This window comes from Thermothelomyces heterothallicus (genome assembly GCF_042370625.1).
Source record: "Thermothelomyces heterothallicus CBS 202.75 unplaced genomic scaffold P884_scaffold_1, whole genome shotgun sequence".
Lineage (NCBI taxonomy): Eukaryota > Fungi > Ascomycota > Sordariomycetes > Sordariales > Chaetomiaceae > Thermothelomyces > Thermothelomyces heterothallicus.
In genome coordinates, this window is record NW_027192562.1 from 1,591,531 (window position 1) to 1,617,286 (window position 25,756).

Consider the following 25,756-nt stretch of genomic DNA (forward strand, 5'->3'; position numbering starts at 1 on the left):
GTGTACCGCGTGTGTACTAATGAAGATGACTGCTGACATGGGAATATTCCCGAGCTGTGTCAAGCGCAGGCGGAGAGGGACGCAGGCGCCGATGACAGGGCCGCAGAAACCCGAGCTGTCCAGGTTTTCCATGACCGGGCGGCCAGTCTTGTAAATTCCCGTCTTGCTTGAAGGCGTGTCATGCACCATTGACTTGCTCCTTTCTCGCACCCGCCCCAAGGGAGCGGCTTCCCCTTTCTGCAGGCCAAGAGTAGTGTAAAGAGGAAAGAGCGCTGCAGGCTCTGGCACTTGTTGAGGCGCGGCAAGCGGGTCCCGCCATCCCGCATGTACCCTCTCGTCGTACCATCCGCCAACGGCGTGCATGGCCCTCTCCTAGAGAGGAGCAGGAAGGTACCCCTCCACTGCCCAGCCTGGGTACGCGGTACTGCTTGTATATACGGAGTACAATACACTTAGTCCCGAGCTCGGGACCGCAAGCCGTGCATGCAATCCATGTTGCCTGACTCCCCCTACCCTAGTGTAGGAAGGTGTTGTTGTACCCAGCCAGCAACACCCCACCACCCTCGCTCTCACTTTCTCTAATAATACGAGCTGCTCACCCTCCTTTTTCTTCCTTTCCCTTCTTCACGAGGCTCTTTGCTCAGCCCGTTCTCTTCTTCTCATTTGCGGTTGCTGGCGTGCACGCTAATTTCCCTTTCCTGGGACCACCCGGCTCCGTTTACCTTGCTCACCTTGTTTCTCATTTACTATTCGTCTCACTGCCCCGTTGCTCCTTCTTATTCAAGCGCTCCGCCGCCCTCACTTCCTTGTCGACCTGGTTACCGGTCACGGAACCCTCCCGGTGGCTTTCCGGCTCGTCTCTGTCTTCCTCACCCGCTGCTCCACAGATCGGCCGCAATGCCACCGCAGCTCTTACCGGCCTCGGCCGCCGCCTTTGCTCCCCGCGCCTCCTCGGTGAATGTCGTGCTCGGCTCCAAGGTCGAGCCATGGCTGACACAGACTCTGAAGCGCATTAACAAGATCAAGCGCCCGCTCAACAGCGTACCACAACACCAGAGATGCTTGACGGAGACGCTGTCGTCGCCAAACGCCATATGGACCCTGGCATCACTCCAGTTGCCAAAGGCGCCGCAGGCGGAACTCAAGAAGGACCCTAACCCGCTGATTGAGGCCATCTTCAATTACCAAGATTTGCACCTCGAGGCCTACATCGTCCACGTGGATATGGTGTTAAGGAACGAAGTGGCCTACAAGTTGACGCCCGAGACGATTGACTCCCTCATCGAGTACCATAAGGACGTCTACTGCGTCGACGCCAAGGCCAACACGTACGACTGGTCCGAGAAGGAGCAGCAGTGCAAGAAGCTGCATGAGGAGTTTGTCCAGGCCGTGAACAAATTCGTCTATCGGACACATGCGTCGGCGCTCGAGGGGCTCGAGGAGGACGGTGCTGGGGAGCTGCTGGGAGGGAGGAGTGAAGAGGTCAAGAACATCATTCTGGGTCTGCTCAAGCCGCTGCTGCCACCGCCACCGAAAGTCGTCGACGTGGTCCGCCAGCCTCCGCTCCTGCCGAGCTCGACCGCAGGCACGGCCATCTGGTCTCAGTCTTCGACGCCGGCGACGCTGCCTGCCTCGGTCGAGTCGTGGAAGATCCTACCGTCGAGCCCGAGCGTACCGTCAACTTCGGCCGATTCAGGCGCATCCATCTGGCCAACGATGGGGATGAGCGAGGTGCAGCTTCCATCACCTCCGCCAGCCTTCAGCCAACCATACAGCCAGCCGTACTCGACCGCCGGTTTGTACTACAGCTCGCCGGTCGTGTCGGCGCCGGTCCCGCAACTCCCGCTGCCGAGTATGCTTGCGCCACAGTGCGGCATTAGCATGGGATACAATTCCTTCGGCGGCTGGGATACTCGTTATCAGGAATACGCGACGACCATGTGACAATCACCGCCAGCGGCCTACGAAACAAGCTATCCTGTTGTGACGACGTCATCATGAACGCCCCAGCAAAAGGCGCGGCCGGTCACAATCGACACACGTAGGTCGCCAAGCTGGCAGACACGCGATGTTGGTGAATACCTCGTCACTCTCGCCTTCTTCCGAGGTACTTTAGCGTTTCCTCCGCTGAGTGGGCTGGAGAGAGTCGCAATACCGGCATCTGCTTTTCGATGCATATATCTCCCATCGACTTCTATTTGCGGTCCAGGATAGGCGGGCGAGCGTCACTTTTCTCTTGTTTTTTTTCCTTTTATACTTTCTGGGATACCAATACCTTCACCGCGAGCTCGGTCACCAGCTTTTTTTTTTTTAACCTCATCATGGCCAGATCCTGGGCAGGTACTCTGATTGCATTTACAGCATGGAACGGTTTACATACAAGCGGTTTTGGCTTTGGCTTAAGAAGAGAACGCAGCAATGCAACCCAACCTCGGCAAAGACCGAGACACAGGCAACTCTTTTCTCTTTACCTTGCTCTTTTTCTTTTTTTCCCTCTTTCTTCTCTTTTCTACCCATTTTCTTGGTTGGATCCCTGAGGGAACAAGGCTCAGGTGGCTGGTTTCAATGATACCCCTTGCGCGTGTCTCACGGCATGTTGCATTGACGCTTCTTTTTCTTTCCCTCAGTCTTGTTTCTTGTCTTATGGATGATGTTTCACGGCCTCTTATGACGGATACGACCACCGCCTAATTGCGACAACAGTCTGACAAAACGAGCATGGTTCGTCCAGCTAGAAGTTGGACGGCACAACCAGGCGACTAGGACACGGAACGCATTGGGTGCTGGGACTGTTCACGACGAAGAGATGCGGGACGATTCGCCGGGACTGGATCTCGATGATGCGATGAAACGGATCCTCTTTGGTACGAGGCCGATACAAAAACATACATCTAGCCCCGCGGACGCATAGCTGGTATATGCGCCGTTGGGACAGACACTGGCTGTCGACAAGAACAAGGCACTCCTTCCGCCGGGCTCGGCTTGGCGGTGGGAAGAAATGGAGCGGGGACGGGGACGGCCACTGAGAGTCGCAGGCAACTGGTTGCCTGGTTGCCTATGCGCTCCAGCTGGACTTTTCGATAGCTGCGTCGACCTACCGACCGGAGTCAACCACTCGGAACTCGGAACGGGATTACTGCTGCGACAAGCGGGGGCTCGGACTTGCGACTCTGTCGTGCCTGTTAGACAGGAGTGGACTGAAGCCGTTATACTTCCGCACTTGGCCCTACTTGCCTCGCAGGTCAGGTCAAGGTTGTCCGGGTATCTAGGGCGGTTGACGTCGATCTTCCTGGGAAAGAAGCAATGTCGGAAGGCTTAGTTCGGGTGGTGTGGGCGACCGTGGATCATCTCTCCACGTGCTAAGCTCCGTCCTTGTTGCCTGCCACGCCCCTGCTCACTAAGCTAAGGGCATGGTATTGCTAGGATGTGAGCAAGGCGAAGCTGGTTGGACCTACGGCAATGGCTTGTTCCTGGTGGTATCGAAAGAGCAGCGCTCCCGTTTCTACTGAGGGCATTGCTGGTGTCGTAGGGTTCAGTCGGCATGAGGTGCGGGAAAGCATTCCGCCCTGGACGGCGGCTGGAACCACTTAGGACTTGAAAGACATGCGCATCTCGTCGTCTTGTTAAATGTAGCTTGGTAGTTTCATTTGAACTTATTTTCGGGCATATAGTATATAATAACAAAACCAAAAAAAAAAAAAAAAGTGAACCCCTGACACTAGTGACATGTTGTATTATGCGCTTTTATGCGGCCCTTTGCAATCCAGCACGCCACGCGGTGATGCGGTGCGTACTGAGAACCAAAGAAAAGATAAAAAGGGGGCCGGCCCGGGGGGATTCATGGAAGATCGACGTTTTAGAAGGGTTACAGCAGCGCGAAATTACCCGCGGTGTCCTACGTAAGGTGACTTTGCTCGGTGCTCAGGAGAGGCGGGGAGGTGGTAGTACGAATCATGATGTAACGTTTCTTCTCTCCCCTCTCTTCGATAGTATAGTACCACGGCTATGGCGAGATTTGCTATTATGCCGTAGTCGTCTAAGTTCGAGAATAGAAGGGAATAACAGCCTATTGTTACAAACAGGTTTACTAGTCTCTCATAAATAAGAGCGGAACAGAACAAGGGGTTAAGGTGTAAATAGTTCACGATGTAATTATAGCATTATAGCCAAGGGTAGTCGAAGACCAGAGAAGCGCCGTGCTACAGCTCCAAAGGCTGCAATCTTATGACGACACCACAGCGGTATACGCGCTGTGGGCGGCACTCCTGGAAGTCTCGTATGAGCCTCAGAAGTGGTGATAGAATGCGTTGATTGTTCTTAAGTGCCGGAGGGACTTGGAGGTGTTGTCTAAATACATGTCAAACCCTGGTCTATCCTCCCTGTTGGTGAGTCAGTCAGATCTGATCCACTGGTACTCCGTAGTCAAATCCTGTAACACGCCGAGTACTTGAGTATATGAGGTTTTTACCTAAGGTAGGTAGGTAGGTACCTAGGTACCTAGGTAAGTTAGGAGGGTCTAACGCCGATGAGGTAATTTAGGTATGTCTAGTCCCTACCTTAGGTACCGAGAGCAAGGTGGGACTTCTTCTAGTTCCCACAGTACGTTACACCACCAACCTCTGCACATGATCTATACCAAATTCCGTTCGTAAAGTTCAAGTCGCTTTCGGACTCTACATGTAAGGGGCAAACGAGATGGTTCCCCACCTAAGGCACCTACCTAACTTAGGTAGGTACTTATCTAAATAACTTAGTGCCTATAGAAATAATAGAGGAGATCTTTCCGTTGTTCAGTTTCAGCAGCAACGGCAGGTACAAACGAGCACTAGAGCGTAGGAACACAATCTTCAAGCGATTCGGAACTTCTCCAGCCCCAAATCTCCAAGCTGTTACTTTTACCAAACACTACCTCATCATCAAGACAAAAGGAACTCCATAAGTATGCGATACGAGCATCGCAGAAGACGCCCATCAGTCCTAGAGATCTTGCCCAAGGTAGATAGATGTAAGGACCATGCCCGAAGCACCTGATCCTCATTTTATGTCCACTCCGCTACTGGCCAGCGCAGTCTGATCAATGATATTAGTCCTAGAACACTCCGGTATTGCAGTGGTCGTGGCGGTGGCCGTGGCGGTTGTCGTTGTCAAACGTCGTCGATATATTTGTATTATCTTCGCTGCTGCTGCGCCCGCGACCGCGACCGCCGCCGGCGGTAATAGTACGGCTGCGGCGGAGAGAGCGCAGGCAGCGGGCGGTCCGGGATGAAGCGGCGGACCACGGTCTCGAAGAAGTCGCCGGGGACGCCAATGGCGATGGCGTCGGCGATGCCGCGGTTCATGCGGTCGATGTACTCGTTGCGAGGTTCGCTGGGCATGGTGTAGGTGCTGCTCAGGTACACCAGCACGTCGCGCCCGATCCGGGTCGGGCGCTCGGGGAACAGCGACGCGGCGGCCCCTCCGCCGGTCTCGCCGAGCATCTCCCGGAGCACTGGCGTCACCCCGCCCGCGTCCGCAAACGCCCGCGTCGGCAGCTGCAGCGCCGCCGCCGCCTCGTACAGCACCACGTCTCGCCACTCCTTGGAGTAGGCCCCCGTGTGCACGCCCTCGCTGCGGTCCAGCCGCGCCTCGTCCGTCCCGCCGGCTCCCGCATCGCCGTCCAGCTCGTACACGAGCCCGTGCACGGCGCACCCGGCGCGCGGCACCGCGTTGGCGTAGCCGCGCTCGTTGATCTGCCACTGGTAATCCGGCAGCACCGCCCGGCCCACCAGGTAGCTCGACGGGCACCGCCGCGCCATCTGCTCCATCCAGAGGTTGCTGCCGTAAGCAAAGTAGAGCCGCTGCCCCCGCTGAGGGCGCGGCGGGAAAGCTGTTGTTGTCGTTGCGATGGAGGGCATTTTTGTCTTTGTCTTGATTTCACGCCCTAATTACCTTGATTTTTCTATTTTTATCCCGAGGGGGTTTCCTTTCTATTAATCTTTCTTCAACGTCGGCGGTTTGGTAATGTGTGCTTCGCTGCATATATAATAATTAGTTAATTAATATAGGTTGAACGAGGGCCTAATGATGACGATCTGGATACCTGATAATAATTCAAATGAAGCACATGTCTGGTCTCTAGGGAATCCCGCTCTTATTACCCAAAGCCGGCGACCAAAAATGGCGGCCTCCTGCGATATTGCGGCGCTGTGCCGGGCGCAGCCCGATGCGGACGCGACCAACACATATTTTTCGTATAACAGTGATACAGGCACGGTCATTCGTCGGATGGCTTAGCCACCTGCCTTCCCCGCACGGATGTATGTACGATTATGCAGAGAACGAGGAGAGAGAAGATTAACAATGAGACGCGCAAAACAGGGAAAAGGGGAGGGAGCATCTACATCAGGTTTCGAATGAACCTAGTCGATTACAATAATTAGCTGTCTTCTACGATAAGTCTTTTAAAATCATTCTACTCTACAAATCATTACCATATAGACTCACATACTTTACAAGATATTATCTAATTAGTGTGGGCACTTTTTTTACAGATAACTCAGGGAGTTCCGAGTCCAGTGGGTCGGGTTTACGAATCTATTAGCCATAACCTGCCATGCCAATCACTCGACGTCTTTCCTAACCTGCAGAACGCAGTGATGAGCTTCCGGGAGCGTTGAAAGCAGTCTGCAGTGGGTGGCTGTACGGAAGGAAAAGAGTGCCTTGTTGAACTATCTACAAAGGAGACAGAAACGAGTGATATTTATAGACAAAGGGACTGGCCAATGCGTTGAACAGCCTCATACAGCTGTGGCAAACGCGTGGCTAATACGCTTAGAAGCTCCACAGCTTCTGACATAACCAGACTTCAACAAAGAAACCATTTCTGGCCTCGTTTTGTCCCTCTCCTTTCCTTTTGCGAGGAGGTTGGCTTACCAGCAAGATCCTTGAAAATTAATACATTGTTAGAGGATGGCAAGTGGGTACTGCAAAGAATGTAACCCGCCTAGCCGCCCACGTATACTTAATAAACGAGAAGACTGGAACGTTTAAAAGGACGCACATGGCTTTCTTTCACGAGTACCATAATCCGTCTAATCCCTATTACCCGTGGCGCTAGAGTCCCTTCCCCCCCACCTCAATCACCATCAGCCCCGGGTCTCGGTTCATCCTGGACCGTGTCATATTTAGGAAAGGAATTGTTAGCTTGTTAGTGACCCGTTTTCAAATGACAACCTCTATTCGAGATACTTTTTGTCGCCTAGAGATCCTCCTTTCTCTCCTTTCCGTTTTCCGGTTCCGCTGCTCACCCTTGCCTACCCCCAATTCTCTTCTACTTGAACGCATCAGATATTAGTCAACCCAACGCAGGGCTCGACAGCCCCCGCGCCCCGGCGGAAACCTCCTTCGACTTTGTAATCTCAAAGAACTCGGTCAGGCCCCTGACGACCACGTCGACGTTCATGTTGATCTGGGGCATCTTCTCGTACGATCCTTCCTTCATGATGGCCACCAGCGCCAGGAAGCGGTCGACCTCGCGCAGCATGATGGGGCGGCGCGCCTCGGCAAGCACCATGCCGCTCTCGGCCCACTCGCACGCGACCTGGTCCTCTAGCGGCTGGCTCCAGGGCTCGCCCTCCAGGCGCGCGCGCCACTGCTCGGACCGCGGCCACGAGCCGTAGACCTCGGTAAAGTCGATGATGACGTCGACATAGTCGGAGCAGATCTCGTAGCTGGCCATGTCCTCGGGCGTGTTGTCCGTGGCAATGTAGATCTTGGTGTTGACATCAAAGAGGTAGGCCTTCTCAAAGTGGCACGTGCGGCAGAGGTTGGTCAGCATGGCCTCGAGCTGGCCGAGGCGCGGAATCAGCTTCTGGATCACCTTGCTGAACGCTTCAAAGATGCTGTGATTGTAGATGGACGTCAGGTGGAAGTTGACCGGCGCGTTCTCGATGCCCTGGTCCGACAGCTCGTCCTGGATCCGGATGGTCACGTCGCGCTGGATGTCGAGCCGGTAGTCGTCGCTCAGGCCGTCTACCTTGTGGATGAAGACCTCGATGTTGATGTGCGGGTAACTGCGGTGGAGGTGGATGATGGTGGCGTTGAGCCGGGCGACGGCCTCGAGGTAGTCGTCCTGGGCGTCAATCACCCATATCAGGGCGCCGATCTCGCCAAAGATGGCGTCCATGTCGAAGGTGAAGTTGGGGTTGTCGAAGATGTCGATCTGCCCCGGAAAGTCCCATACTTGGAACTCCATAAAGGAACTGGCGCACATGTCAGCGGACTGCGTGTGGGGTCAGAACCCCCACGAAGAGAGGGTCACACGCACTTGAGACTATCCTTCTGGATCCGAGCGGTCGACTCGAGGAAGAGCGTCTCGCTGGGAGGCAACTTGTGAAACACCACACTCGATATCGACGATTTGCCGCTCCTAAGACCGTGTCAGTCATGATGTCGGGTGGGAAGAAGATCACGGACGGCTGGCTCACCTTCTTTGGCCCATCAACAACAACCGCGGTTTCCCCTTGGTCTGGGGTGCTGTGGGATCGGGCACCTTAGCGCCATCTTTCTTTTGCAATCGTTGGCGGTTCTGTTCGTAGACACGGTGAAGGTTTAGCGCTGCTGGACTGATATATCTGATGGGATAAGGACGGGAAGGCCCGCTGCTCGTGTCAGCAGGGGCGGCGCCGTCCTCAATAGAAGAAGACGACATGACGAAAACAATCGAGGAGCCCCCTCCTGGAGCGCCGCAGGCCCCTAGTCCTTTTTGTTCACGGATACGGACGACCGACCGTATACCCCTCCTTTGGACACTCGGAATGACTGGAAAACTCAGAACGCGCTATGCATTTGTCTCTGGACGGGAGAATGGTATTTGTAGACCCAGGCCTCAGTCAGGCGCAGAGGGAATCTCTGGGGATCCGTTCGTTTGTAGCCTCCAAGGGAGGTGTCTGCGTGGATTGGTTGTCGGGTTGTCTAGGTCACCGGTACGGAAGGGCAGCCGCACAGGCGTGAGACAGAAGAAAAACGGTGAGCCGGGGGGGAAACTCGCAGCTATCGACTCAGTCGCTTGCTTGTGCGAGGAGAGTTGAGCGTCCGAATCTCGCTTGCCACGACCGATGCAAGACAGGCGATGCAAGCACTTGGTCACCGCCGTCGGGCTAGCCGGCCAACATCCGCAGCGGCAGTCGCCATTTTTCCGTGTCTCTGCCCCGTGTTCCAACTTTTTTTGCTCTGTTTCTCCGACGAGGCGGAGATGGGGCGAAACCGGGGGCAGGCAAGAGCAGACTTGCGGGAAAAAGGGAACGGAATTGGAGGGAATACCGGGCTCTATATATATGAGGGCCAGGAACCAAGCGGCAGGCCCGTCGTCTTATCGTGGTACAGAGGTCCATGTCCAGCGAATGACAACAAGCAGCAAACCGCCAGTGGCTCAGCAGGGCGGACCAAGGTCATCATAGCAAGCGAGTGAATGATGGCTCACCAGGGGTTGCCGGCTCTTCTCTGCAACTCGTCGCATCACAGAGCACCGCTGCCTAGGCTCCTGGCGTGACACTTGCCCGACTCGATGATACATGGGTGGCCAGAGCGTCGGAGCGCGGGCGTGCAGTCAGCTAACGAGCCGGGCCCGGGAGATTGCGGCACGATAACGGCATTCTGAGCCCACGGCCGGGTCATGTGTTCCCCCGGCGCTGGTACGGCCATGCCGTCTTTTCTCCTCGCAGGGATGTCTATGGACTGGGGGCTCGTGGCAAGAGGGGCGACGGAGAATGGAGAGAGAGAGAGAGAGAGAGAGAGAGAGAGAGAGAGAGAGAATGATTAAAGGAAAAGGAAAGAAAAGAATGCAAAAGCAAAAAAAGCAAGAAGCGCACGCAAGGGAATCGGGGCGAAACAGAAGACCAAGGCAAGAAACCTGACGAGTCTCAGCAATGCAGATCCGGAGTTGTTGCTTACCTCCATCGTGCCTGTGGAACAGCGGGCGACAGCGTGGCCCTGCGACGGGAGGAGCTCTCAGACCACCCGAGCCAACGGTCTTAACGGCCGGAAGGAAGAGAGCTTCTTCCAACAAGGAAAGACTCGCATCAAACAGGCGGCTGGGCCAGTTCTAGAACCGGGCAACGCCCGCAAAAAAACAACGGCCAGGGCAGGGTTTGGTTCGTGCGAGTCTGAGCCTGGAAAGCCCGGGACTTGGCGAGTGGGAACGGCGCGCTAGCTTTTTGGCGAAGTGAGATGAAACGTTCGATGGGAGAAGCTGGAGAAGGATTCCAGGAGTCCAAGGCCGCCAGCTGTGACGGGACAATGACTTTGCAACCGTTCTGCGCGCCCAAAGGAGGCAAAATAATAATGATGATGATGATGATATCGCGGACAAACAGGGGATAGAAAATGCAGCTACAACTTGCTGCAGGTCGAGCAAGGATCCCAGCAACACAAGCTCCTCCCTCGTCCGACTTCTAGGTTTGACTTGCTGCGAAGCTCAGTCAATGAGCGATGCCGTGCCTAGTGTCCCCCGCAATTAAACGAGATCCCCGTGCGCTGAGGCCCGGAGACCATATTCGGGAAGCGTCGAATGGACGACGGGGACGGTGGTTGCTCGCGGTCGCGAGTCGATTCGTTCTCGTATTGTCAGACGAAGCTGGCTGCAGGCTTTCCCAGGGTTGGTTACTAAGTCTTGAGAGGAAAGTCCAGGCGCAAAGCAGAGAGGTTCGGTCCAGCGCGGGGTAATAAATCAAGCGGCGGGTCGCTGCGCCAAGATTACATAACTAACTCACTGGAGCAGCACAGCAGCTCAAAGCGCAACAGCAACAAAACTCTCGGCAATTCAGGCAACCACCGGAAATTTGACGATCCATTTCACTCTACCAACAACTACGAACTCCCTCGTAACTGGGCAGCACCTCTCACAGACAACGAAATGTCCTAAGCATCGGCATCGTCGTCGGCAATCGCCGGTAGCGACGAGCGGTCCGAGGACTTGCTGCCGGACCGGCCGAAGATGGTGGCCACGAAGCTCTTTCTCCTCTGCGCCGCCTTCTTTCCCGAATCGACCTGTTCAATCTTGGGCGCCGTCCTGGAATAGGATCCAGGCATCGACGGGGGTTCTCCATCGGCGCTTCCAGGGGGTGTCAATTCGTGCGCGGCCATGCTGGCGGCCGAAGGGGCCCAAAAGGCGGCAAGGGACTGCGTTTGTTAAACCTCATGAACCCATGGTAGCGGAGCGGATGGGAGAATGGGTGGGCGGGTGGTTTGGGCAGAGGAGGGGAGGAAAAAAAAAAGAAGACAAATAAAGAAAGAGAAAAAGAAAAAAATCCCACCTTGACGCTCAGCCTCCTCCTTCCCTTTATCTCTCTTGAAGCTCTGTCTTCCCTCTTCCCCTGATATCTGTCATCGTCATCCTCCTCCGCTGCCGTCACCACCACTGGAGATGACGACCTCACCGACCACCCAGCAGCACCAAAAAAAGAGCCTCCAGAGCCTCCAGAGCCTCCAGAGCCGCGAGAGCCGCTCTGGCCAATTCCAACATGGCAATACCCACCGCCCACCTCCATCTCCTCAATCTCCCCGGCCACGGTCTTGCCGCCGCAGGCGAGGTGCTCCTCCGGGATGGGGACGAAGCGCAGCACGCCCCGGGAGGGGGCCACGCCGAGGGCCTCCTCCATGTGGCGCTGGAGCAGGGCGGCGTTGCGCTTGTTGGTGGTCGGCTGCAGCTGGGACGGCAGGGCGCGCACGGCCATGGCGTAGGCCGGGTCGAAGGAGCCTCCGAACAAGAGGCAGGCGCCGTGGTGCAGCGTTACCACCACCGACGACACGGGCCGCTGGTACCGCGCCGACAGCTGGCAGGCAAGGTCCGCGATGAAGGCGAACTCGTCGCGTACCTGTTATACGGCGGCCGACCAACAACAGACACACACCCCCGCCCCCTTAAAATCACCCCGGCCTTCCTGTCAGCAAATCCTTTTCCGAGGAAGCCGTCAAGAAAGAAGAGAAATCAACAGAAGAAGAAAAACAAACAAGTGGGGGCCGTGTTGGGGTAAATGTATGCTAAGCCTTGGGACGTACGATGACGTTGGTCTTGACCTCGGCCAGGACGATGGCGTCGCCGCGGACTCGCTCCCTGGCGGGGCTGGGTGGGTTGTTGACCGAGAAGGCATCCTCGAAGAAGATGCGCCTGCTCTTCTGCCCGGCCAGGTCTGCGCTCGGCCGTGCCTCCCTGGCCCCGCGGACAACGTCGCCCGGCGGCGCCCCGTCGATGTGCCGCATGTGCTGGTCCCCCTCGACCGGGGGCGAGGCCGGCCGGGAACCTGCCGCCTGGGCGGCCTTGCGTCTCGAAGACGACCGCTGCATCGGGGATGATGGGGCGCTCTTGCTTGCCCTGACCCGAGGCGCTCCTCGACTCATTGCGGAGCCGGGTGTGGATTCGGTTTGTGCGGACGCTGCGGCGGCGGACAAGGTAGGGCCTGCCAACGCGGGGATGAGCACTTGATCTTCAGATGGCTCGTGGCCGAGGAGTATCTCCTGTTGCAGAGACCTGATGAGGGTGTCTTGTCCGGAGAACCTGAGTGGGAGAGGTGCGTTCCGGTATAGATAACAGCGTGAGAAGATAGTACTCCTCTCTGGTTAGTGGTGTGTGTGGAGGAGGTGTCGATAGTGCTGCCCCGTCCCACGGTCACTTGTCCGTGATAAGGTGGGTGTCATACATTGGTGGCTTAGTTTCACACGGGTATCTGCACCAACCCCCCGCGCACATATGGGGGTTCTGTGTCGTGCTTCCGGTCGACGGGACGTTCTGAGCTGTCGGAATGCGTCAGCTCTCACCGTCGGGCCACGGCAGCCTCGTCGAGCAGTCGCGGATACTCTCCGCTTCTTCTGGGTCCTGGGACATGCTTATCTGTGTGCTCCTGTTGTTCCTGCCCCCCTCCTCCCCCCCCCCCCCCCCCCCCCCCCCCCCAAAAAAAAAAATGCCTGGGCTCTGGCTGGACACTGGTGTCGAGCCACTCCAGTTTGCGCGTGCCGGCTCGTTTGCGGCTCGTTTCCGTGGTTTCTCGCCAGGCAGATAAGGGTGCATACCGCGAGCGCTTTGCAGCTGATAGGTTTTGGTATATCTCGCGTGCCGGCATTTGGGAAGGTGATAACTGGCCGATGAACGAGATAAACCTTTTTTTTTGCCGGCACAAGGGAAGGTGACTGACTCCTCTTGATCGTAGAGCTACGTTTATGGTTTGCGGAAGACTGTACAGCTGGCTAAGTGCAGGAAGCCGGCGCCAAGGGGGTTGCAGTTTTGCCCCCTCGCGTTGTCCGAATAAGTTGTCGGACAGTCTTTCCGTGAGCTGTTTTGGCCCTGGAACCGCGCCGGCTGAACAAATGTACAGTACATACCTCATTGCACGAGGCGAGAGGTATTACCCGGTAAGTCCGAAGCGACAACTCCGTTCGAGAACGAAACACGACGGCCCGTATGCGTCGTATATAGTGCAGCGTCGTTGGAAAGACTCGGCCCGGTCTCTGGGCACACAACGGTTGCAATAGATACAGCGTCCTGAGTTCGGACGAGAAATGAAATAAACAAAGCCAGAAATAAATAACAAAACCTCCCTCTCATATCCAGTGCTACTACAGGCCCACACCGGGACCACAGACGGCAGCCCTCTCTCCCTTTCCGGCTGTCACCTCCCTCCAGTCAGTCCCTCCGCCTTTTCCTCTTCTTCTAAGACAGGACAGGCGTCTTCCTGGCGCCGAGGTACCGCTCCGTGTAGCGCTCGACCTTGAGCTGGAAGGCGGCCAGCGCGAGGGCGGCCACCTCGACGGGGATGAGCAGGACGGCCAGGTAGAGGGCGGCGCGGGCCTGCCGGCACAGGGGCGCCCAGCGCGGGGCGCGCCACATGGGCACCGCTTCCCACCGGCAGGTCCACGAGAGGAAGGTGTCGGCGGCGTCGGAGGCGTTGATGGCGTAGAAGAAGGCGACGGCGACCAGGGTGCCCGCCAGCCCGGCGAGGGGCGCCAGGAAGGCCGTCGCCGTGCGGGTTGCTGCCGCTCGGGGGCCGCGGAGCTAGGTTATGTCTCGTTAGTGGTTTAACTGGAATAGAAAAAAAAAAAGGGGGGGGGGGCCAGGGGGAAGAAGCTGCTTACAGCGCCGACTTGGCCGAAGCCGAGGGCGACGAGGTTGGCGACGACGACGACGGCGCTGCCAGCCACGAGGGACAAGGTCGGACGGAGGTCGAACTCTTCCGGCCAGAGTGGCAGCATGAAGTCGCGCGAGACGTGCGTGCCCTGGTAGACGCGCAATGTGTTGGCCGAGACGCCGAGGATGGTCAGGCCCGTCAGGAGCGCCAGCAGTGTGACGCCTGCCCGGGCGGCGTCGGTCATGCGGATGGTGCGCAGCTTGGACTGGAGATGTTGGTCTTGGAGGTCGGCCTCGATGGAGGATGCCGAGCCCTGAGAACGGCCGCTCTTCTCCATTTTTCTTTCTTTTCTATTTCCTTTCTTCCTACTACTTCCTCTCCGTTTTATTGGTGGGCGCGACTACCACGGTCTCAGACGAGAGAGAGAAACGGAGGGATAGGAGGGGGGAACGACAATCGAGGACGAAAAGTAGTGCGACACAGGATCGGAAGAAGAAGACCAACAGAGAGCGTATTAGAGAAGAGAAGAGGAGGAGGAGGAGCAAGAAAGGGAGTCTGGACGGCAAACCAACGAGCTGAAGCAACGACGCAGACACCCGAGGGGCATGTCTCACGATACATTAATACTCCAGCCACTCACCATCTGAGAGACAGCCACATCCCCTCCGCGCCCGAGTGAACAGTAGCACGCACTCGGCTAAGGAGGACTAGCCCCCAAAGGGAGGTTCAACGGGCGGCTAACCTCGCGCCGCCAAGAAGACAGAAAAGAAAAGAAAAACGAAATCAAGTTGAAGCAGACCTCCCCCCTTCATGCACCTCATCGAGCGACTGCCACCCCACCGTGTCAACCAACCCCCTCTCCCCCATCCCCCCCGGGGGCCCGGTCCCCTAACCAAAAGATCAAGTACGCTGTCGAGTTGGAACCCTCCAAATCCCGCCCGCAGCAAAGGGGCGCGATGTTCCGGTGGCCTATAGCACACGTCGTGGCGGCCTATCGCGGCGGGCCAAGCATGCGCAGACCAAGTCTAGCGTTAAACTTAAGTGCAGCCCGCGGCAAAAGAAAAGTCAAAAAACGAAGCTTCTTCCCGGTTTCACTCCCCCTCGCTCCCCGGGCGCTTAACGCAGCTAACCGCCCGCCCCAACCACAACCCCGGCGTGCCAGAGCCAATGGCGAGCCGCATTGGACAGGCGTCGAGGGGTTTGTTTGATCGGTAAATCCGTAATCCGTAATCCGTAATCCGTAATCCGTAATCCGTAGTGTAGTGCCGCTCGCTGATGCGCCGGTGCAAAAGATTCCTGGTAATCAATCTCAAGGGAGTTGGTTACGGAGTTAGATCCGATACTACCTCCGGACTTTGTTATGGCGGGTCTCCACTCCAGTAGGCCGGACTCCGTAACGTTAGATGGGTGCGGCTCGTTCGCAAGCGAGACGGGTCTCCCGCCGCTTGGCTTCCGTCTCACTGCTCGAGTCTGCATCGCTTTGGCGCTGACACGATGATCCCGCGAGCACTCTTTTTTATTTTCTCTGAAACGGGAGATGGCAATTCCGAATTGATCGTGCTTGATTGTTTTTTTTATCGGTTGATGACAAAGTTGCAAACCCTAACCCAGACCGTCATGGCAAAGGCCATGCTGAAACCCTTCCAAAAGTCATTGATAGATTCTTCGGAGGCCAACCTGTGATGCTATCTATACCATGCTACAGTAAATGGTTTGGTGAAATGTACGGGTATCTAAAACGACATCGACCACCACACTTTTTTTCTCTACACATGCACCATAACGTCGTCTCTTTCGTCCCCCCATGGTGCCCTTGAAACGAATTCGCGCCCTTCCCCCCCTCCTTTTTTTTTCAAGCACGCCTCACTATTTCTTAACCCCCCGAACCCAAGCTCTTATCACAGACAACCTTTCCCCCCAAACCCAAACCCCTCCTTTCCGCTCAAAAACGCCCTTGAAAAAAAAAAAAAAAAAGAAATGCCCGCTCATCATCATCCTCTCTTCCCAAGCCCGATCCCCTTGCTCCTCCCCCGCACAAGCGCCGCCAGGCCCTTCCCGACGGCGGCCAGGTCGCCCAGCATGGTGATGTGGCCGCGGTCGGTGCAGACCCTGCCCCCCCTCACGAGCTCGTACCCGGGCGGCAGCATGGCCTCGCGCGCCAGGACGACGCCGTCGCCGCTGGCGAAGAGCAGGTCGTCGTACGCGTCGGCGCACGCGATCGCCTCCCGCCCCGCCACCCCCGCCGCGTACGTCGTCGGTATGTCCTTGGCGTACAGGACGGCCAGCGGCGGGTACGCGTTGGCCTCCTGGTGCGCCGGGTTGTGGGCCAGCTCTGCCCGGAACCGCTTCGTCTCGGCGAGCGTCCGCGTCAGGTAGGCAATGTTGCGCACCCGCGTGGCCGACGAGCCGTCGTCGTTCTTGCTGTTACTGTTGCCGTTCGGGACCCGGTTCTCGGACGTGGACGGGGGCGGGTCAAGAGAGCTGCCGGGAGGCTTGGTGGTGGTGGTGGTGGTGGTGGTGGAGGAGGAGGAGGAGAAGGAGGAGCTGTTCATCTGGGGAGCGAGGGTCCGATCTTTGAGGAGGGCCGCGTCCTTGGCTTCGGACGCCACCGCGCTGTGGTGCTTCTTGCCCTGTGTGCCGCTTCGGCTGCGGAGAGGTAGGCTCGGAAGCGAGTCCGACAGGCTGAGGAGGGAGCCAAAGGTGCTGCTCCGCGAGAGGGCGGGCAGCGGGGGCCCCGAGACGCAGGGGCAGAGGCGGTACTTGATCCAGTCTTGGACGTTGTAAAAGTCGATCCTGTACTCTTCCTTGGTGACCTTGTCGACGAAGCCGAAGCCGTCTTCCGGGAGGAAGACAAAGGTTGTCCGGAGCGAGAAGTTGACCTGGGCCGTCAGGATCTTCTCGTTCAGGAGGACGGCGTCGCCGTTGCGGAGCGGCCCGAGGATGTTAATGCACCGCTGAGGCACGCCGGCGTACAGTACGCCCGAGAATAGCTCGGGCCGCTGGTTCACCGCGTGCCGGGTTATGACGCCGCCGAGGCTGTGGGCAATGACCAGCGCGCCCCGGCGCTCCTTCGGGACACCCGGCTGGTTCGACGGCAGCTTCTCGAGGAACCCGACCAGCTTACGCGACAGCAAGTGCGGGCTGAGTCTCCAGTCGTAGCCGTAATCGTGGACCCTGAGCTTCCCCGTCCGGGCGTTCTCGCACTCCCGCAACTTCTTGAACAGCCGCTTCGAGATGTCGACCGGGCCGATGTTCTTGAGCATGCCGTCGGCAATGATGTGCTTCTCCATGTTCTCCTCGTCCTCGGGATCCAGCCCGACTTCGAGGTTGACCTTTCGGACTCCCAGCTGCACCTTGACCGGCACCCAGAGCCGCCTGTGGGGGGGCTTCGCCGAGCGCAAGATGGAGCCCCTGTACCCGCCCATGATCACGACGTCTCCGGTCAAGGATGCCAGCACCGCGTCCAGAGGGTCTTGGTTGGCGCGCTGGCTGTTGTGCGCGGAACCGGACCGGCTCGCCCCCGGCAGGGGTTCAGTCGCAGCCTTTTTCAGCGGTGTGTTGAGAAGACCTGGCATGGTCAGTCAGTCCATAGAGCCATTGGAGGGTGAGCACATGGCGGACAACCTACTCGGCATCTGCGGCAGCTTGAACGACGGGCCCTCGAAACTGTCCTTGATCGCCTTGATCCGCACGTTCACCTGCTCGCGAACGTGGGCGAAGCGTTCGTCGTCCCCGAGTGAAGAGACGTGGGAGAGCGTGTGATGGAGGAGCGAGTCGTCCGAGGCGGAATGCCGCAAGGGTCGGAGCGGCGCCGTATCCGACCGGGTCGAAACCTCGTGTGGCGAGCTAGGACCTGGAAAGGGAGCCGGGGGCGACAGAAGTACCCTTGGCGGCTGAGCCTCCGGTGCGTGACCATCCTTTTGCGGTGCGCTAGAGCTGGATGAGAAGAATGTCGGGGTTGAAATATTCGGAATGAGACTTGAGGGGATCGAGATGTTCGGTAGCACTTTGGATAGCCTCTTCAAAGCGCTCTCTCCGGCCGACTGCGAGCGATGCTGCCTCGAATGGGGCTGGAAGGCGGCGGCCATGGACGATCGGAATCGGCCAGGTTCAGAAATCATGAACTGCTTCGGCCCAGCCTGCCACGGAGATGGGAGAGTCACCGGAGACGGGCGCTGGTTGGGACTGCTCTCAGAAATTGTGGCCATGTTGTCGGAAGCAGCCACCGCCTGCCCGCTTTGACTGATTTCCTCGCCCGGCGGCGTTTCAAACAGGCCGGGCTGGCGCCCCAAAGCCGCGACTTTGTCGGCAGTCGGAGCCCTGGGAGACGTGAGCAGGGTAGCTAGAGGGCTGATGGCCGGCTGTAGAAACGACTGGGCGTCGTCGTGGTCGACATCCAAGTCGTCTTCCTCGACGCTGTCCAGCTGTGGTGAGCCGCCCTCCTCTGCCGGAGGAGCCGGAGCCTGGGTCGGGGGCATTACGGTCGAGGAGGCAGAATTCGCCATGCCGTCCGTTATGCAAGTGAGTTGTTGAGGAAAACGTAGCGAGCGAGGGCCTTCAAAGGATCACCAGGACCCGCGACAGATGACAAGTCGCGATATGGTAGGCTAGAAAGCGAGGCTGTCACTGTACAGACAGGTGCAATGGTAGTGTTAGTGTGGGATGTGTGTGTGTGTGTGGCCCCGGGCGATGGTCGGGGTCGGAGATTATGAACCCTGCTGCTATCCCGCGCCAGGCGGAGCTTCACATATATGTAAACATTGGCCGATCTGGTGGAAGCCGGAGAAGATCCCACAGAGCTACTCTGTAGACGGTTCCAGACGGGCGGTTTTAAGGTGATGCAGTAAGCTGAGGCTGAAGACGGCTATCGGGTAACAAGACGGATCGCTCGGAGGCTCATGCGCCTCCTGCAGAGGCCGCATTCCCTGTCCTAACTAACTATCGTTGGTAGCAAGTTGGTAGGGATGAGGGTCTGCAAAATATGCCCCGCCACGGCGGTGCTGGCCCAATGAGGGATGGCCTCCCATCTCAATTGGACCTTGGGATTTGTTACTGAGCAGGACCTGATTTTTGATGCCTAACCTTAGTGCTCATCTCTTCTCTGTCAGCCGCGGCGCGGTGCGCATCGCTTCATTCAAAATCGCAGTGTACCCTTTCAAATATGCATTTTTTTGGATTTGCGTATCTGACGTTTGTTTTTCGAATCCAATGCCGACGTCATGCTGCAAATGACCATCGAGAAAAGGCGATCAGAGGCTCCGAGGGATCCGCAGGGAAAGCTTGTGACCTCGGACTCCATCCGGAAAAATTCCATTGGAGCTCGCTTGTGCATGGGTTCCACGCGGTTCCGGTCGCCCACGCCTCTGGCTGGTTGATCACAGACCCACGCATCGGCACATTGTCTTGGCCCACTCAAGTATCAGATTGCAGCCCCCGAAGGAGGCTCTTCGTGCAACCATGGGGAGTGCGTCTTTGTAGTGTATTAGTATTCCGGATCGGGCGTTAAAGGAGGGACAGAGGTTTTTATCCGGCCTATTAGGCACGGTTTCCTTTGTAAATAACTAGAGAGGCTCCGGCATGCTTATTAGCATAGCGGTGTAGGACTAATAATAATAATAATAATAATAATAATGGGGAGTGCGTCAGGGGCACCTTCCTATGTTTTGTTTTGTTTTTATAGAAAAAAAAGAAAAAAAAGAATAGAAAGGAAATGAAAAAAAAAACAATAATAAAAAAAGAAAAGTCAGCGCGTATCAAATGCGTGCAGACGGCTCTCCAGGGGTGGGCAGGAGCGAGAAGCGGCCCTCGATCTGCTTGATCTTTTCCACCGACCTCTTCCATGCCGGCTCTTCTGCGAGCCGCTCAATGTAGGCATGCAGCTTCGGGTACGTCTCCTTGAACGAACCCTTGTCCCACTGGCCGATGCTATCAAACGCGCCATCTTTCCCAGCAATGAGCGGGTAAGAGAGCATGATGTCGGCGCCAGTGAGAGTGCGGCCACACATGTAACTGCCACCGCCCGGCGACGTCTCCAAGAGCTGCTCCATCATCCCAAAGTGCCGCTTCATGTTCGGAGCGACCACCATGGAGATCATCTGGTTTGCGATGAACGTCGTGATTGGCCGGACAAAGAAGGGTACACTGCTGCCTTTGAGGCCGGCTAGAAGCTTGTCAGCGCCCAAACCAACAGGTGAGTTCGCGTTGAGTTTGCGGGGGACGCTGAAGTACCGCTGAGGATAAAGTCCATGACCATGGTGAACATGAAGCTGCCCTCAATATAGTGCAGCAGGTACTGGTACCGCATCCATTCCTCCGTCTCGCCACCGACCTTGCCCTCCTGGCCGTCCTTCCAGCGCTGTGGCACCAGCGTTTTTCGCCCGGGAAAGTGGTCGCACAGGTATTGCGTGATGAAGCCGCTCTCTGCGAGGACTATGGGCTCCGAGGCACCTGGAGCCGTGATAGTGACTGCAGGTGACTTGCCCAATGGGTGGATCTTCTTGAGCTCATGCGGCGCAAGCATGTTTTTCTGGCGGCGGTAGATCTCGAGCTCGTAAGGGATCTCCAACGCCTCGAGCAGGAACAGAATGCTCTGAGCTCGAGACCCATTGAGCCTGGCAAGGTGAGGTGTGAGTAAAAGTGGCCATGAGAGGGGAGGAGGAAATGGAGGGGGTAATCGAGGGACTGATGATATTGAATCAACGTACCAATGAAGCTTGACTTTCACCTCCTCTCCCATGGTTATACTTAAAGACTCGCTATTTCTTGAAGAAAACACACACAATGGAAAGAAAGGTTGAGACGGCCGGCTGATACACTAGGAGTAGGTAGCATAGGAGAATGAGCGCGCTGTACCTGTATAAGTGTCAACCGGGGAGAAGAACCCCCGGCAGTTGCTGGGTAGGATGCCGAGGTACATCGTCCCACGAGTGCCCTCCACTTCGAAACGACCTTGCTTTGTGAAATTGCTGGCATGGCTGGGATTCCCCGTAAAACTGGGGTACGGATGGCCAAGAATACATCTGATCGATCCGCTCCCCCAAAATATGGCAACTATGTTGATGCTCGGATGGAGTGATCCACCTACGTACAAAGGAAACAACAAGCTGGAAGCGAGTAAAAAGGGCCAAAAAAATAGAGAGAACAGTGAACTACAACAAGTTGCTTAACACTCCTTCAAGACGAATATTGCTACCGATCACTGCGTAATTAGCAACTACTGGAAATCAGTTCGATCGGCAAACACAGGGTGACAAGTTACTCGGCTGCTGGTGTGGTGACGACTAATTAATCCGTGCTTTCCAGATGCTGCACCCGGACTGGAAGCAAGAATGGTTTAGTCACGTGACTTAATGCCCCACCCTCCTTCGTCTCGGCGCCAAGACCTAGGTCGAACGAGACAGCACCTCATCGGAGCTCTCAACACCAGCAGACGAGCCCCGGGAATCTCGAGTCTCGAATTTCGAGTTGAGCCCTCGACCAACTCCCGCAACAGCCTTCCCTTTGAACTGCCAGGGACAACCACCAACGATCCAAGATGGCTGGCCTACCACACAACAGTGCGCACCCAAGCAACATCACCGCCAATTGACCGTGAAAGGGACTCGGCTAACCAAATGTGCGCGCACACAGAGGTGGCAATGGACCCGGCCCTGGTCCGGCTCGGGAGTACGTCAACGGCCCCGTCATTCCCCGCCCCGATCCCAATCACCCGGCGCACCGCCGATCCGGCGCATCACCGGGCGAGGCTAACACCGACCGCGCAGGCATGGTTCAGAACCGCTACAAGTACTTCCGGTGGACGAAGCGGACCGCGCGCATCACGTTCGTCTACGCGGCTGTCATCCCGGCGATAATCGGATACCTCGGCTATCAGAACGACGTGAGTCTTCCCCCTCCCCCCCCCCCCCCCCCTCCTCCCTTTCCAATCCCTCCGGAGGATAACGAAGCGGCGGCCCGATTCGATCAAGATTGGCGAGGAAGGTGCTGACCTGGGCTTGTGTCAGGGTCTGTGGGATTTGCGCGCGAAGCGGAGGGGCGACATCATCTCTGAGCGTTAAAGGTACCAGGGCCCTAAGGTGTTGCTGGATTGGGATTACTGTACAAAAGTTCGCGAGACACAAAAGCGTGAATGAAAGGACGCATTGTCAAACGTCATACCAAGCTCCTTCGAGTTCTGGCTGGCGACACTGTCTCAATTCATGCCCAGAGAGGCGTGGCCCGAACGTTGAGATGCCGCACTGGTGCTGTTTTGATGAGGCTCAAACCAAACGCGAATTATTTCGGGGTAGGTAGGGTGCACGGCAAAGAGAAAGGTAGTTGTGATGAACAGGCGGCATGGAAGGAGAATGAGCAATGCTACCCTCGCATAATACGGTAGGTTTCCTGCTTCGGGAAGAAAGTGAGCCAGTCAATTCTGGCGAGCCCTGGTAAAGCAAGTCTAAGAGGTCGACGCAAGGCGTTGGAGTCATTGATGCTCAGCGATCAAAGCGACCAGGTAGACGTTTGGCGAAGATGCGAATACAAGCGGGGAGAGTGTAAAGAGCGAGCATATCTCGGTATGCGCTACATATATATATATATATATATATATATAGATACATATATATATACGTATATCATCGCTGTCGCTCAACTTCGCAGGGGATCCTTATGTTACGCTAATCCCAGGCGACGATCTGAAGTGGGATCTAATCGCGCTCCGGCTTAACTCTCTTCCTGCGAGCCTCAGAATCATTGGAGCGGCCCCCCTCGTTTGGCCGCTTCCCCGAGGTCTCCATGGGAACTTCGTCACTGCCATCCACGAGCTCTAGAGTGCGCTCCATGTCCTCGAGCTTATCAGGCAAGCCTGACAGCCAGCCTTGGATGAGCGCCCGGGGTTCCCCACCGGGTCGCTTTTCCGCGGAATCAACCACCTGCCGCAGAGCCTTAAGACTCTATCTCCCCCATCTCCCAATTTCCGGGGGCTCGTCCGGCAACCTGTCTCCTCTCCTCCACTCGCCGTCCGGTATCCTGACCCCGCCCCTTCCAAACGGCTCATCCCTATCCCGATATCTCCCTCCACCGCCGCCATAACCCCGGGGCCCGCCACTCCGGTAGCCCCCTCTCGTGCGGCCCCCGCCCGGCGGCGGGGGTCCCCCGTAACTCCCCCTCCTCGACCTCGAATACGGCGGCGGCGGAGCGTCCTCGTCGTCCACATAACCGCCCCTGGCCTCCCCTACGCCCGCGCCGCGCCCCATCCTGGCGCTGCTCGCCGGCACCACGTCGCCGGTGAGCTCGTCCGGCGGCAGGATGGCACACGAGATGAAGTCGCCCGTGATGAACCGGGCGTCGGCCAGGGTCAGGGACTCGTCCTCACTGCTGCCGGCGCTATGGTCGTCGTCGTCGTCGTTGTCGTCATCGCCGCCGTCACCTCCGCTGCCGGCGCCGCCGTCGAGCTCGTCCCCCGGGCGGCGCGGCGGGCCGGGCGCATCCCGCGACCCGCCGCGGCCGAGGACCACGGAGCCGAGGAACTTGGACACGTACCGGGGCGGCGTGTCGGTCCGGCCGCGCGTGTCGGCGTAGACGAGGCTGAAGCAGAGGCGCGTGCCGACGGCCGGGTCCGGCAGGACGGGCGGGGAGGCGTCGGCGACGTGGTAGGAGAGCTCCAGGAGGGTGCAGTCCGGCCAGGTGTGGATCTGCAGGTGCGGGGGGAGGGATGGTGTGTTAAATTCTTCTGGCCTGGTAAATAAATGGTTAGCTCCCCGGCCCCGATGGAGGAATTGATCCTCCAACAAAATGGGGACCGTACCTGTGAAAAGCCCCAGTCCGGTAGAAGAGCTTCACGAGAAAAGGTGGCGTTTCCGCCCTGTTGACCTCCCGAGGGCTCATTGTGACGATCGGGCTGTCGGGCGGAAGAGTGTGACGATGGTAGGCGATGACATTAGCGTGCGTTTCAAATCATGAATGGCCTTTAAAAGCCTCCTAGAAAAGGAAGTACTGGTCAAGGAGGTATATTATATTTTATAGAGGGCGTGCGCTGTTGTAGTAGGAGTTGTTGTTGTTGCTGCTGTTACTGTTGTAAGATGGCCGGGAGCCAATGCACGTAATGTGTGCGGTAGTGGCGGGGTCCCTGCACCACAGTACACAGTAAAGTAGCTAGTTTAGCGGGTCCTGCCGATTTTAACGAAACCCATTCCGCCAGCTTCCAGAACTTGAACCTCTCAGCCTGCCTACCCACCTTTACCCGTACCTTGCCCCATCTACGTACGTACGTACGTACATACCACGACTTTCCGACTTCCCGCGAGACGCAATTCAACCCCCGGACAGGACCCCAATTGATACGCTTCATCAAACAATTTTGTCGCTCGATTTGACGGGGCGTCGGCATAATCAAGATGGACTTCGCCTCGCTAATGTCCCAAGAGATCTCCAAAGCCAAGGGCGGCAGCGGCAGCGGCAGCGGCAGCGGCTCCTCGACCGGGGGCGGCGAACAGAAAAAGTACATCTCCCGCCGGGAAGCGGAGGAAGCGCGGCGCGCCGCCTACCTCGCCGAGCAGAAGCGCCTCGAGGAGGAGCGGGCGGCCAAGGCGGCGGCCAAGCGCAGGCGCGAGGAGGAGGCCGCGCAGGAGGCGCGCGCGCGAGAGGAGAAGCGGCGCCGGCTCGCCGAGGAGGCCCGGCTGCGGAGGGAGGCGAAGGAGGCCGAGGAGGAGCGGGCGCGGCGGAGGAGGCTGGGCTTGCCCGAGGTGCCGCCGGTGAAGCAAGGGGAAGATGGCGGAGAGGGCGACAAGAAGAAGGCGGAGGAGGGCGGCGACGAGGATGACCTGGACGGGGACGGGGAGGACGCGGGCGATATCGCCGAGGAGGAGCTCGTCAAGAAGCTCAGGGAACTCGGGGAGCCGGCGATCCTGTTTGGTGAGAACCACGCCGCACGGCTGATGCGGTACAGGAAGGTGAGCCGGGGTGGCGCGCTGGCTGCCGCCGCGGGTCCCATCGCGACGACGCTCGTGCCGGTCGAAGAGAAGGATATGAAGGTCCCCGACAAGGTCCCGCCGGCGTCGGATAAGAAGGCCCGCAGGTTCCTCTACCGCCAGCTGGCGTCCTACTTCAACATGGTCCTCCGCGAGTGGGAGGCGGCGCTGGCGCGGGAGAACAACGCGGATACCTTCGCCGGGCAAGCGGCGCGCAACGCCATGACCTCCAGCAAAGACTCGATGCGGCCGCTCTTTCGCAAATTCGAGCAGGGCAACCTGGACGAGAGCATCCTCGAGGCTATCGTCGAGATCGTCAAGGCTGCGCAGGAGCGGCGGTACGTCGACGCCAACGACGGGTACCTGCGCCTGAGCATTGGCAAGGCGGCATGGCCCATCGGTGTTACCATGGTCGGCATCCACGAGCGTAGCGCCCGTGAGAAGCTTCACGGCGGCGAGAGGGGCCATATCATGGGCAGCGAGGTCACCCGCAAGTACCTGCAGAGCATTAAGCGATGCCTGACCTTTGCACAAGTCCGCTGGCCACCAGAGGACATCCGGCAGTTGATGGGCTGAGGTTGGCTGGTCTTCAATAGCTAAGAAGCAAGCCAAACAAAATGAGTGATACCCAATTGAGATTGAATGCTCTGCTTGAACTGCTCCAATGTCATTCCCGCGAGTCGAATCAGTTTCTCCGATACCCGTTCGTCA

The 25,756-nt window shown here is 57.5% G+C and overlaps 11 protein-coding genes across 11 annotated transcripts; 4 read left to right on the forward strand and 7 right to left on the reverse strand.

The window, feature by feature from the left end:
• Positions 1-474: 474 nt before the first annotated feature.
• On the forward strand, positions 475-2,247 carry P884DRAFT_253624 (uncharacterized protein). Its single transcript, XM_069440815.1, has one exon. The coding sequence runs from the start codon at positions 898-900 to the stop codon at positions 1,942-1,944; it is 1,047 nt and encodes a 348-aa protein (XP_069301784.1). The 5' UTR covers positions 475-897; the 3' UTR covers positions 1,945-2,247.
• Positions 2,059-2,768, forward strand: P884DRAFT_7525 (uncharacterized protein). Its single transcript, XM_069446063.1, has one exon. The coding sequence runs from the start codon at positions 2,172-2,174 to the stop codon at positions 2,535-2,537; it is 366 nt and encodes a 121-aa protein (XP_069301785.1). The 5' UTR covers positions 2,059-2,171; the 3' UTR covers positions 2,538-2,768.
• Positions 2,769-5,168: 2,400 nt separating this feature from the next.
• P884DRAFT_190976 (uncharacterized protein) lies at positions 5,169-5,894 on the reverse strand (the record flags this gene model as incomplete). The annotated part of the gene is made up of 1 exon (XM_069437561.1): positions 5,169-5,894. The coding sequence occupies one exon, from the start codon at positions 5,892-5,894 to the stop codon at positions 5,169-5,171; it is 726 nt and encodes a 241-aa protein (XP_069301786.1).
• Positions 5,895-7,098: 1,204 nt separating this feature from the next.
• On the reverse strand, positions 7,099-8,892 carry P884DRAFT_7546 (Gtr1/RagA G protein conserved region-domain-containing protein). The gene is made up of 3 exons (XM_069446069.1): positions 8,466-8,892; positions 8,306-8,407; positions 7,099-8,240 (listed from the first exon to the last, which is right to left on the reverse strand). The coding sequence occupies exons 1-3, from the start codon at positions 8,687-8,689 to the stop codon at positions 7,334-7,336; spliced, it is 1,233 nt and encodes a 410-aa protein (XP_069301787.1). The 5' UTR covers positions 8,690-8,892; the 3' UTR covers positions 7,099-7,333.
• Positions 8,893-10,754: 1,862 nt separating this feature from the next.
• Positions 10,755-12,808, reverse strand: P884DRAFT_214877 (Tautomerase/MIF superfamily). Its single transcript, XM_069439247.1, has 3 exons — positions 12,043-12,808; positions 11,407-11,852; positions 10,755-11,122 (listed from the first exon to the last, which is right to left on the reverse strand). Exons 1-3 carry the CDS (start codon positions 12,373-12,375, stop codon positions 10,897-10,899), a joined length of 1,005 nt encoding a protein of 334 aa, XP_069301788.1. The 5' UTR covers positions 12,376-12,808; the 3' UTR covers positions 10,755-10,896.
• An 873-nt stretch (positions 12,809-13,681) lies between these two features.
• P884DRAFT_190382 (uncharacterized protein) lies at positions 13,682-14,433 on the reverse strand (the record flags this gene model as incomplete). Its single annotated transcript, XM_069437510.1, has 2 exons — positions 13,682-14,023; positions 14,104-14,433. 2 exons carry the CDS (start codon positions 14,431-14,433, stop codon positions 13,682-13,684), a joined length of 672 nt encoding a protein of 223 aa, XP_069301789.1.
• Positions 14,434-16,087: 1,654 nt separating this feature from the next.
• Positions 16,088-18,932, reverse strand: P884DRAFT_281820 (uncharacterized protein; the record flags this gene model as incomplete). Its single annotated transcript, XM_069443566.1, has 2 exons — positions 17,725-18,932; positions 16,088-17,664 (listed from the first exon to the last, which is right to left on the reverse strand). Exons 1-2 carry the CDS (start codon positions 18,599-18,601, stop codon positions 16,088-16,090), a joined length of 2,454 nt encoding a protein of 817 aa, XP_069301790.1. The 5' UTR covers positions 18,602-18,932.
• A 917-nt stretch (positions 18,933-19,849) lies between these two features.
• On the reverse strand, positions 19,850-20,832 carry P884DRAFT_234489 (uncharacterized protein; the record flags this gene model as incomplete). The annotated part of the gene is made up of 3 exons (XM_069439912.1): positions 19,850-20,256; positions 20,325-20,707; positions 20,801-20,832. 3 exons carry the CDS (start codon positions 20,830-20,832, stop codon positions 19,850-19,852), a joined length of 822 nt encoding a protein of 273 aa, XP_069301791.1.
• Positions 20,833-21,526: 694 nt separating this feature from the next.
• Positions 21,527-22,231, forward strand: P884DRAFT_253636 (uncharacterized protein). The gene is made up of 4 exons (XM_069440816.1): positions 21,527-21,652; positions 21,726-21,761; positions 21,860-21,975; positions 22,100-22,231. Exons 1-4 carry the CDS (start codon positions 21,631-21,633, stop codon positions 22,151-22,153), a joined length of 228 nt encoding a protein of 75 aa, XP_069301792.1. The 5' UTR covers positions 21,527-21,630; the 3' UTR covers positions 22,154-22,231.
• A 433-nt stretch (positions 22,232-22,664) lies between these two features.
• Positions 22,665-24,141, reverse strand: P884DRAFT_288798 (Sin3 associated polypeptide p18-domain-containing protein). Its single transcript, XM_069443971.1, has 3 exons — positions 23,884-24,141; positions 23,111-23,813; positions 22,665-23,008 (listed from the first exon to the last, which is right to left on the reverse strand). Exons 1-3 carry the CDS (start codon positions 23,961-23,963, stop codon positions 22,784-22,786), a joined length of 1,008 nt encoding a protein of 335 aa, XP_069301793.1. The 5' UTR covers positions 23,964-24,141; the 3' UTR covers positions 22,665-22,783.
• Positions 24,142-24,708: 567 nt separating this feature from the next.
• P884DRAFT_253639 (uncharacterized protein) lies at positions 24,709-25,691 on the forward strand. Its single transcript, XM_069440817.1, has one exon. The coding sequence runs from the start codon at positions 25,013-25,015 to the stop codon at positions 25,619-25,621; it is 609 nt and encodes a 202-aa protein (XP_069301794.1). The 5' UTR covers positions 24,709-25,012; the 3' UTR covers positions 25,622-25,691.
• Positions 25,692-25,756: the final 65 nt, after the last annotated feature.